Source organism: Hyperolius riggenbachi, chromosome 2 (genome assembly GCF_040937935.1).
Source record: "Hyperolius riggenbachi isolate aHypRig1 chromosome 2, aHypRig1.pri, whole genome shotgun sequence".
Lineage (NCBI taxonomy): Eukaryota > Metazoa > Chordata > Amphibia > Anura > Hyperoliidae > Hyperolius > Hyperolius riggenbachi.
The window spans coordinates 22,652,334-22,664,967 of NC_090647.1; the positions used below are offsets into that span (position 1 = coordinate 22,652,334).

At 41.5% G+C, this 12,634-nt stretch overlaps 1 protein-coding gene across 1 annotated transcript; it reads right to left on the reverse strand.

Moving 5' to 3' along the window:
* Window positions 1-1,270: 1,270 nt before the first annotated feature.
* On the reverse strand, window positions 1,271-2,212 carry LOC137544670 (olfactory receptor 1J2-like). Its single transcript, XM_068265767.1, has one exon. The coding sequence runs from the start codon at window positions 2,210-2,212 to the stop codon at window positions 1,271-1,273; it is 942 nt and encodes a 313-aa protein (XP_068121868.1).
* Window positions 2,213-12,634: the final 10,422 nt, after the last annotated feature.

The window sequence follows — 12,634 nt, forward strand, 5'->3', positions numbered from 1 at the left end:
ACTGACACCAAAATTGCTACCTATGTTAAAAAGAATAGTGGGTACAAGGGGAAAAAATAATTTTCCAAAAAGACCTTGTAGTTTTTGAGAAAATCGATTTAAAAAATTCAAAGAAAAATGGTTTTTAAACTTAGGAAAATGACAGTTTAAAAACCATTTTTCTTTGCATTTTTAAAATCGATTTTCTCAAAAACTATACGGTCTTTTTGGAAAATTCTTTTTTTTTAACTTGTACCCATGATTCTCCTTAACATGTGTACCAATTTTGGTAGCAATTGCATGTATGGGGCTTTGCTATTTACCGCCAAATTTGGCACAAAATTGTGCGAAATTATAAAATACTACTATTACATACAAATTTAATTATGATTTTCCATGAAATTTCACATTACGATTACGATGCGTAAATGCGAATTTCGATACGAAATTTTGCGTATGTGAAATTTCGGCCCTTTACTAATGACAATTGCCCAAATGGACCTAGACGTTCAAAGATCCTGAAAATGGGTGAGATATTTGCGGTAGGTTTATTCACTTTCCCCAAAATTGCCAGTTAGTACAGTTAGGACAGTACTTTGTAAAAGCCTTGCATAGAATACCCCAGTGCTACTTTACATAATAATTATAAGTGCTGCTACTTTCAAAAAATGACTTGAAAACATTCAAACACTTCTATTGGTAGGTGAACAGAGGCGCCAGAAGGATAAAAGTACATAAAATTTTAAAAAAATTGCTGGGAGGAAGTGGTGGACTCGCCTCCGTTAAAGCAGACACCAAGGACTGTAAATGTATAGATATACACATTTATTGAAAATACCCCAAAGATGCAACGCGTTTCGCGGGCACAGCCCACTTCTTCAGGCAATAAGCAGGGGATAAACAACAGCAATTCAGTTATAGCAAGCAGAGCACCTCTGTCTGCTTTAACGGAGGCGAGTCCACCACTTCCTCCCAGCAATTTTTTAAAAATTTTATGTACTTTTATCCTTCTGGCGCCTCTGTTCACCTACCAATATATTTGAGTCCACCCCAGGTGGAGGGGTGATCTACCCCCTTTCTTCCTATCTACAGAGAGCGACTTCTTAATCCTGAGTGAGGACAGGTCTAATCTCCTCACCTGCCTAATGAGTGGTTACCTAGGTGGTAACCCGTGTTTGTGAGTATTACCATTTCACTGTTTCATTTATCCAATCAATTTTGACATACTACACCATATTGGGCTCTCGATTTCTCTTCAACTTTATTCAAACACTTCGCTCTCAATCCTTTTTTAATTGATGACTTGCTGAATGACATTCCTGAGAGTTTTTTTAATTTCCTGAGTTCTGAGACAAAATACCATAGGGCTGGTAAAATGCGGAGAAAAGTTGTACAGACAAATGAGCAAGACATTGACGTCGGCATCAGGGATTAACTGTATCTGGTTATAGGTGTACACAGTCATTCGAGGAAAAAAGTGAAGGCCAATGACGAACCAATGGGTGATACACGTGTAAACTGCCTTATGCCAACTGTCAGTGCGACTTGATGAGCGAATCTTGGAGAAGATGATAAAGTAAGAGAAGACGATAAAAGACAAAGGAAATATATGGACCATCATGGCTATGATGAATCCGATCCTCCTGGCTGGAGCAGAATCTACGCAGGAAAGGACAGCCACTGGAGTGAGGGAACAAAAGCAACTCTTGATCCCATTGGGACCACAGTATGGAAGCCATACACCCAAAGACATGATTGACAGTCCGATGGCAGCTGCAAAGATCCAGAAGACCAAGCAGAGAATCGCCACCACTCTGTTGCTGATAATAGCGTGATATTGAAGAGGTTTACAGATGGCAACATAGCGATCAATGGCCATCACCATTATTATGAATGAATCAAGAGGTCCCAGATAATGGACAAAGAACATTTGTGTAAAACATGCTGAATGCGACAAAGACCCATCACCAAACCAATACCTGCCGATGATTTTTGGCAAAGTAAAGAAGTCAAAAAGAAGGTCCGAAACCGCCATGTTTCCGACTGTGATGTACATGGGCTGGTGGAGATGTGGCCTCAGCAAGATCAAAACTAAAACAATTAGATTGGAACAAAGAGATATACTAAAAATCAGCAAGAATGCTAAAGAAGCCAAAGAGTAGAACTTTTCCGGAAGACCTGGAAAACCAATCAGGAAGAAGTCACGGACATTTGACTGGTTCTGGGGAGCCATAGATGAACATGGAAAGTTCAACCTGAAATTAGACAAACATTCAGGAATCGTTGCCTGTCTTACCTTAACCATTTCAGGACCAAATTAATTTTTTACATATCAGCACTGCTCCCATTCATTCGCCAATAACTTTATTACTACTAATTATTATTAGTTAGTAATTATATAGCGCCAACATCTTCCGCAGTGCTGTACAGATTATTTATACTGTATTTTTTGGACTATAAGACTCAGATTTTCTCCCCCAAAAGTGGGGGAAAAAGTCCAAATGCAGGGAGATCCTGACTTGTGAACGCCTGCCAATACGAGCCTCCAACCCGCCGCAATGTCAGGGACTCCCTGTACCGTGCCCATGCATAGGAGGACACGGAGAAAATGGAGGACACAAAGGGGCATAGAGAAGGACACAAGGAGGACAGAGGGGGACATAAAGGGGCATAGAGGAGGACACAAGGGAGAGAAAAATGAGCATAGAGGAGGACACATAGAGACACAAGATGGGGCATGAGGTACAAAGGGGGCATAATCCACAAGATGTCCCTTCACCATTTATGCACCAGGTTTAGTATATATTTTTTTCCCTTTGTTTTTGTCCTCTAAACCTAGGTGCGTCTTATAGTCTGAAAAATACGGTAGTCTTGTCACTAACTGTCCCTCAAAGGAGCTCACAATCTAGTCCCTACCACAGTCATATGTCTGTATTGTGTAGTGTATGTATTGTAGTCTAGGGCCAATTTAGGGGGGAAGCTAATTAACTTATCTGTATGTTTTTTTTTGGATGCGGGGGGGGGGGGGGGGGGGGGACCAGAGTGCCCGGAGGAAACCCTCGCAGACACGGGAAGAACATACAAACTCCTTGCAGATGTTGACCTGGCTGGGATTCAAACCGGGGACCCAGCGATGCAAGGTGAGAGCGCTAACCACTACGCCACCGTGCTGCCCTAATCACACCTAAATGATCTAGATATTGTTTTTTTCAGGACAAATTAGGCTTTTAGTGTGTGATCATTTTGTTTAGTAATTACCTTATTGTCAATGCATTTTAAAGGGAAAAGTAAAGAAAAAAAAACTGAAAAACACACTATTTCTCCATTTACATCCATTATAGCTTTACGATAAACAGTGCTAACTATAAGTTAAACCGACTAATTTTATTTGCTTATTCATCCTGGTTATAACAACATTTAGATTATGTTTGTAGCACAATGTATGGTGACAATATTGTATTTGAAAATAAAGGTGTCTATTTCTGTTTTTCGTTTTTGTTTTCTCATTGTACACTATTGAAGACCTTATTTGCAAAAATAATAGTAATATAGAGTTTCTAAGGTAACACTATATGTTGGTTCTTTCATATTCTGTGACTTTGTTTTCATTTTACAAGTCTTTTATTTTGGTACACAATATGCAAAAATGTAATTGCCGTTGATTCAGTTTGCGACTAAAAAGAATACACAAGACATGGACCTCAACCCTAAAACATTTTAAACTCTATTCTACTACTTATCACAGTTAAAATGTTACTACATACAGTATGTCTCTTGTAGTTTTGCTAAAACTTTCCCAAATTTGAACAGAATTTTGAAAATGATTTTTAATGTTGGATTGAGTTTGTCCGTACCTATTTTTTATGTGATTTGTGTCCAAGCTGTAAGACACACCAAAATGTATTCTACAACTCGTCATGGTTAAAATGATACCATATGTGCCTCATATAGTAACAAACTGGTGGTGCACTCTCCACAAATACACTAGACATTTACAAACGCCCAGTTGACATGAAGTGGTTAAACTGTACAAATGTTGATCTTTACTTTCATTTTATCAGTTAGATCATTTGCAAGCTAGCTAATATATATATATATAATACGGCTGCTTGAAATTGTACTTAAGGAGAATTACTTCCAATTTGAGGGGCGGTTCTATGGACAGCTACGGGGGACCGCGATGGGTTTCAACGAGGCCCCCTCCTATGCAAACCTGTTTATGGGGCTGTATGAAGAGACGTTTGTTTATTTGAACCCCATTTTTCATCAGCATGCACTCTGCTGGTGGCGTTACATTGACGACATGTTTAGCATATGGAGGGGGCCGCGTTGCACCCTCGATTTATTTATTGAGGAGCTGCAGCAACGATGCCCAGTGATTAAACTCACTGCTAATTGGGACACCAAACAGTTGCCTTTTCTTGATGTTATGGTGTGCAATAGTGGGGGGATACTTTCCACCGATTTATATACTGAGCCGACGGACAGGAATTCCACCCTCCACTATGGAAGCTTCCATCCTGGTGGTGTGAAGGATGGGATCCCTGGAAGTCAGTTTTCTAGGGTGGAAAGGATTGTTAGTGATCCTGACAGATGTGCCGATCGGAAAAATGAATTACGTGGCAAGTTTGAGAGAAGGGGGTAGCCATCTGAAATTCTTCAAGATGGGAGATCTCGTCGAGCTCAAGGCAATAAGAGGGTACCACGTATCCCTTTTGTCTCTACATATAATACATGTAGTGACGTGATCGCTAGGGCGTGCGACAAAATTGGCACTTGTTAAGGGATGGTTTCCCTACAGTGCCGGAATTCAATTACCCCCGAGAATGTCATTTCGACGTGCACCTACGCTCCGTGATAAATTGCGACCCAAAACGGCACCTTCTGTTCAGGCTCACCGTGGTAGAACTGGTATGTACCCCTGCCTGTCCTCCCATATGTGCAACAGTGTGATACGATGTAATACATTTACCCATCCCACCTTGGGCACTGTGTATCATGTCAGAGGGCACTATACTTGTGAATCGAGTTTTGTTGTTTATTTACTCAAGTGTCCATGCAGTTTAATTTATGTTGGCATGACTACACAGTGCCTGAGGATGAGGATCTCTGCTCATAAATCTACTATTCGTAAAGGCACGGTGGGACAGGCAGTAGCGGAACATTTTAAGGCCTGTGGACACACTGTTTCCCAGCTTAGGGTAATGGCCATTGATGTGGTATCTGCACAATGGCGGGGAGGAGACAGACTCAAGGAGTTATTGCGAAAAGAAGCAGGTTGGATCAGGCGATTGGATGCTATGGGGAGGGCGGGACACAATCGTGAGTTGGATTTGGGATTCTGTATTTAATTGATGTGTATTTGATACTGTATACCTCTATTTATGATATTGTGATATTATGGCTTTGTTGCTGCTTTAACTTTTATGTCACTTTGTTTTATTTCAGATCATACGTGGGAAGTGTTTGGAGGTGTGAGGAGTTCCCCTTTAACCCTGCAGCGGCTTGGTGAGTGCTGCGGTCTATGTCTGTATGTTTGGGTGCGCTCCGTTGCTATGGCAATGTGGGCGGCTACTTGGCCGCCTTAGCACCACCCGCCGTGATGATGCAGGGGCTGCTGTATTGACAGGCAGCGTCTGGGCGCAAATGATTGCCTGTGCCGTTCAGCTGACTCAGTCATGTGACTGAGTCACATGACTGTGACGTCACATCTGTTTCCTCCGTGAATGGAGGTGGCGGTTTCCGGCATTTTTGATGCGCCTGTTCGTTTGCTTGAGCTGTAGGCAGCGGTGGAGCCTCACTTTTGACTGGTGAGTTTTTGAATTTAAATGATTTCATTTACTATTGGTCCATTTGGACGTATGTAGTCTTCTACCAGGTCCTCCTTTGTACACTTCCCAGGATTGGTCACTGGTCCGCTTGGGGGCGGGTTTTTGCACTATATATGTATATGTTTGGGCACTATGTGTTTATATGATCGTTTAGCAACTTGACAAAGGCCATTGGAGGCCGAAACAGCAGTCTGTTGTTGCTTATCATGCTTGCATCAATAAAGCTGTAAAAGATCTATAATTCCACGGAGTGGTGCCGGTCCTTTCGTGTGATTGCTGATTGTGGCCCCTGGGTACTGGGCTGAGGACCTTGGCACGCCAACTTGTTAATATTGAGCCTTGGTGGTGCTCCTGGACGCTTGAGGAACTATATATATAAAATGTTAATATATAACAAATCAATAAATTTGTCTCAATTTAGAACTTGAATGCAAATCTCCTTGACCAAGGCATGCTCAGTGTTGACAGGTCCTCCAGTGCTTGGTTGCTACAGTGCTTGATCTCACTAATAAATGCCAGGTACCTAACACCGTAAACCAAAAATAACTTTGAGTACTGTACAGTTTCACCAATGCAGGGCAGCCACGGTGTTTATCAAGTCTAGGGTCAGGCTGACAGCCGTCTTTAGAATAAGCGTCATGCCAGCTAGACATCAGGGGACCTGTGAGTTATCAGATCACCATGAATGAGGAGAGTATACTAGTCTGATTTTCATTTTATGAATCCTTTCGGACGGTGTGGTCGACCTTTGTCAAGTGGTGACGCCTTACCAGTTGACAAAGGTCGGTTATACCATCCAAACAGCACAGTCCGTCGGAGATCAGATCAATATGACACCCCCATTATCATTGTGGATCGTACCATTGCATGGCAGCAAGAGCTTAATATATTGCAGCTATAATTACATCTACGATTTGTTATGGATGTCGGCTACTACTGTATTCTCTGCCTTATGTGAATAAAACCTTTTTGGAGAAGTCTTCTACTGCTGGTCCTTGTGGTTTCTGTTACAAGAGTATCCTCTGTCATTGTCGGACAGATTGGACCGTGACACGGATTGAAGAGTGATTGAAGGTGGGCCTTCCAACATGGATACTACCATGAACATTTTTACCACGGAAAATGGGAAAAATCAATATTTTTACAGCAAATCTTTGCAAAAAAAAATGTGAAAAATAACAAAACTTATTTTCAAATTTAACATTGTTTTAGCGAAAAATAATGCAAAAAGAATATTGGCATTTTGGTTCATCATTGCTCGTTAGTCACATGTGCATGCAACAGAGAGAGAGAGGAGCAGTGCTGGGCGTAATGGAAAAAGCTACGCTTACGGATCATTACGTGTAATTTTACGCTATTACGCATTACGGAATTACGCTTACGGCGTAAACATTCAATTTCAGTACATGTCTGTAATTACGCATAGCCCTTACGCAATTACGCGTAAGAATACCGTATTTCAGGTTCTTACGTTATAGGCTTACGCGTAAAATCCTACTAGCAATTAATGCGTAAGGTCATGCTGCCAAGCGGAAAAGTTGACGCATGGATCAATGTTAGGTAGCCGCCGACTTTAAGGGTTAATAGTAAAGCCCCCTTAATTGCTAAGAGCCTCAAATTTGGAGAATATATTAAGGAGATCAGATGGAATAAGTGGAAATTTTTTTTTTTCAAAAAGACCTTATAGTTTTTGAGAAAATCGATGTTAAAGTTTCAAAGGAAAAATATATACATTTAAAAACCCGCCGACTTTAACGGTTAATAGCAAAGCCTGCTTAAAATTTAGGAACACCAAATTCACAGTGTATATTAAGGGGATCAGTGGGAATAAGAGGAAAACATTTTTTTTCTCTAAAGCATCTTTGTATTTGGGCTCCAAGGAGCCCCATTGGTCCTTAGCAGACCAATGGGGTTCCTTAAAATCAGAAGGGGACTCCCAGATGCCACCATGAACCCCCCCCCCCCCCAGGTGGAGAAGAGCCCCTTGTCCTTGGATTGGACAAGGGCTCGGAGGGGGGGGGGAAAGCTTGGCTGCCCCTCCCGAGACCCCCCAATCCATGGACCATGCGGGCTGGTATAGTCAGGGTGCGGAGCCCCACGCGGCCGGTGCTCCGCATTCTGGCTATCCCAGTCTGCATGGGGGACAAGGGGTTAAAGAGGTCTGGGAGGGGGGACCCCACGTCTTTTTTTTTTTTTTTATTAATATTTCCCACACTCAGAACGAAGTAAGTAAAACTCTTCCCACTTGGGGGAATCTATGAAAATAAAACACTATTGTTACCTGTGCAAAAAAAACTGACATTTTCCGCATTTAAAAGACATTTTTGCCCTTGAAACTTAAAAATCGATTTTCTCAAAAACTATAAGGTCTTTTTGAAAAAAAAATTGTTTCCTCTTATTCCTTCTGATCTCCTTAATATATTCTCCAAATTTGAGGCTCTTAGCACTTAAGGGGGCTTTGCTATTAACCCTTAAAGTCGGCGGCTTTTTTATATTATACGGGAGCGTAATATTACGCGATTACGGCAGACTGTGTAATTTCAATGGGAGTTTACTGTCTTACGCGTAATTTGTTACGCGTAACAACGTAACCTACGGTCTACGCGTAATTAATTACGCGTAATACCGTAACCTTACACGTAACGCTTACGGTGCATTTGTAGTGAATTACGATGCGTAATTACGCTAATGCGTAATTTCGGCCCAGCACTGGAGAGGAGTCGCTCTGTCAGTTTTGTAGGTAGAAAAAAACAAGTCTTGTAAAAGAAATACCTTTTAATGGCTAACTGATAAAGTTAAATAATGCAAGCTTTTTTTCTACCTACATAATTTGTTTGGCTAACACGGTACAGAAACATTTTTACTACTACCTATCAGTTTTGGAAATTCTTAGCTTGCTGCAGACTGAAATGGAGAGATCATTCTTCATAAAATTATGCTACAAAGAGACTTTTGCAGCTCCAATCTGTGTTTCTGGAAATTTGTATTTATTTTTAATGAATGTGGAATTTACCTTATAAGGTGTGGTGTGCGGAGCAGCAGCTTCCATGCTTTGCGGTTCAGAATGCGTCGCTCGCTGCCCCATATATATATTTGCATGTGGATGTTACAGACACTGTCCCTAGTGATTTACCCTTGTCACACTAAATCCAAGTCACAGGGAAAAAAAAAACGAAAGTGCTAATTAATGACTTTAATATTCCTGAGGGTCTTACACCCCTGGGACCCCCTCTACTGCTATCTGAAATATTATTTATATAATTATATGTTGTATTTATATTCTGATTTATTTTATAGCACTGCTGCTACCTAAAATATTATTTATGTGGTTATATATTTATTCAGATGTATTTAACTTAAAACATTTATACTATATCAACAGCCAGATTTATACTTTTTTCTGGTAACATAAAAAAAGGGCGCTGGCAGCTAGTGGACAAAAAGGGCACCGCCATTCACTCCCATGATAAATATCGTTTAATGGGCGCCGAACAGAAAAAAAGGGCGCAGGAGATTATTAAAGTTTTACCAATGGCGCCTGGAGACTTTTAATGTTTTATAACTGAGCTTGTGATGATTTAAGTTTAGAAATTGCACCCGTGACAAATATAATTTATAAAAAATACTAAACATATTTATCGTATTTAATTAAAATATTATTTAAAATTGTATCGCTTACTGTTTGTAAAACATTATTATTCACAAAATAAAGCGATCAGTACGTAACGTAAATTGCAATATATTTTTACAGTCAGCATTTGTAAAACATTATTATTCGCACAATAAAGCGATCAGTAAGGGGGGTCTTAGGGTTAGGCACCACCAGGGGGGTCTTAGTGTTAAGCACCACCAGGGGGGTGGTTAGGGTTAGGCACCACCAGGGGGGTCTTAGGGTTAGGCACCACCAGGGGGGTGGTTAGGGTTAGGCACCACCAGGGGGGTCTTAGGGTTAGGCACCACCAGGGGGGGTGGTTAGGGTTAGGCACCACCAGGGGGGGTGGTTAGGGTTAGGCACCACCAGGGGGGTCTTAGGGTTAGGCACCACCAGGGGGGTGGTTAGGGTTAGGCACCACCAGGGGGGTCTAGGGGTTAGGGATAGGTACAGGGAGGGTTCTGTGTGAGAGTAGGGTTAGGTATAGTTACAGTACAATATACACCACCAGGGGGGTGTTTAGGTTTAGGTACCACCAGGGGGGTCTAAGGGTTAGTGATAGGTATAGGGAGGATTCTGTGCGAGAGTAGGATTAGGTTTAGTTTAAGTAAAATTTTAGTAATACTTAATAATGTTTTAAAACACTTATTACGAACATAGTTTTATTTATATTATCGTTCTAAACAATATTTTCAGATTTAATTATAAGAAGAAACGATAAATGAAGGTTATTCACAATAATAGACAATTATAACTATTAAACATATATTATCGTTTTTTAACAAACGTAATTATAAGTTTCACTTTTGAAACAGGGAAGATTAACGTTTTCACAATTGGCGAATCAGCGATCTCATACACATTATTTAATGATTTCTAAATTTGTAAAACTTTATTTGTAAACGAAATACTACACAATATTTTTATAAACGGTATTACTGCTTATCGTTTACACCCCGCGCCCTTTTTTCCCGACGCCCTTTTTTGATGTACGCCTTTTTTCTACCTCAAATTTCTTGCGGCTTTTACATAAGTCAATAGTGATATGTGCCCAGTAATTAGAGACAATAGATCATGGTGGTTCCAGGATTTCCTGTAAAATACAGTCATGGATGAAATTGTTGGCACCTGTAACGATTGGTGTCAGCACACAGAGAGAATCTGATTATTGATGATCTGCAGAATCATCAACAATACAGATGTATACTAGATTATGGATGATCTGCAGAATCACCAACAATACAGGTATGGCTAACCTCTGGACACCTAATTAAGTATAAGTGTTAAGTGTAACTGTATGCTAGCTCCCATGAGACAGGAGATACGGGCAGCTCAGCCAGGAACCACCTGAGAGGCAGGTGGCCCTGGGCTGTGCAGGGACTATCTCCTTGAGAGAGGAGATAGAGATAATCTGGCAGCCAGTGATTCCCTGGTAAACTGGAAATCAGACTGTACTGCAGCCAGGTGACTCCAATGGGATAGAGGCCACTGGATGTGCTGCAGGAAGGACTCTCTGCTGAGCAAAAGGTCCTTGCAGCTAACTGACACTTGGTGGAATAGTGTCACAGGCAGTACAGACAGACTGAACACTCGAGGGATGAGTGACAGCCAGAAAGGGTCGGTCAGGCCAGGTCAGCAACACCCGAGCAAATGGTCATAACAGATATAAATCACAATCCTAGTCTGGGGTGTGAGGACCTTGGTCTCGACACCCAGGAACTAGTCTAAATAATAACACAGTATCCTATGCTTGGGTGTGAGGTCCTTGGTCACAACACCCTGGAACTGGTCTAAAGTATAACACAGTAATGACACAGTAATCCTAAGCTTGGGTGTGAGGTCCTTGGTCACAACACCCTGGAACTGGTCTAAAGTATAACACAGTAATGACACAGTAATCCTAAGCCTGGGTGTGAAGTCCTTGGTCACAACACCCTGGAACTGGTCTAAAGTATAACACAGTAATGACACAGTAATCCTAAGCTTTGGTGTGAGGTCCTTGGTTGCAACACCCAGGAACTGGTCTAAAGTATAACACAGTAATGGCACAGTAACCCTAAGCTTGGGTGTGAGGTCCTTGGTCACAACACCCTGGAACTGGTCTAAAGTATAATACAGTAATGACACAGTAATCCTAAACTTGGGTGTGAGGTCCTTGGTCACAACACCCTGGAACTGGTCTAAAGTATAACACAGTAATGACACAGTAATCCTAAACTTGGGTGTGAGGTCCTTGGTCACAACACCCTGGAACTGGTCTAAAGTATAACACAGTATATAACAATAGCGTAATCTGGCTAAGTGTGAATTCCCAGGTCCACCTGGTTCTAACACACTGTAGGATCTGACTGAGGTCTGAGTGCTCACACATATGTATTCGCAACGGCAGACAATCAGCAACTGACAAGCAAGATCTATATATACTTGCAGTGCTGTGCAGCTCCGCCCGAACCACTTTGCCAATCCAGAGTCCAGCTGGGATCAGCTGATCGGCCTGATCAGCTGATTCCCCTTCTATTGGTATAAATGTCCTGTCGCCTGGCGCGGTGTCACGGAACACGTGAAGGGTGCGGACTGGCAGTGGACCACCAGCTTGCAGGTCTGGGTGAGGAATGCTCATTTATTACCATAATTATTACTTTATCATGTTGTGGCGATTTTGATTTATATTATTGAGTGCCTAGATGGACGCTTTTTTCTTGCATTGTGGCTCATTACAGGTCCATGGCTTTAGCCCTAATCACTTTGGGCAGTATTATCTCAATTTTTTTTGTAGAGCTTTTTGGTAAAACACATCATTCTACTGATCACCAAACATGGAATGAGGCCTACAAAGAAAGGAATACAGTACCTACCTACAGTGAATTATGGTGGAGATTCAATGATGTTTTGGTGTTGTTTTGCTGCCTCTGGCACTGGTTGTCTTGAATGTGTGCAAGACATCATGAAATCTGAGGATTACCGAGGGATTTGGGGTCACACTGTAGAGTCCAGTGTCAGAAAGTTGTTTTTGAGTCCGAGATCTTTGGTCTTCCGGCAGAACAATGACCCCAAACTTACATCAAAAAACACTCAGAAATTGATGGCAACAAAGCGCTGGAGAGTTCTGAAGTTTCCAGAAATGAGTCCAGATTTAAATCCCATTGAACACTTGTGGAAAAATCTTAAAATT

Coding starts and splice junctions, on each gene's coding strand:
- LOC137544670 (XM_068265767.1), bottom strand. CDS start 2,212: ATGGCTCCCCAGAACCAGTCAAATGTCCGTGACTTCTTCCTGATTGGT.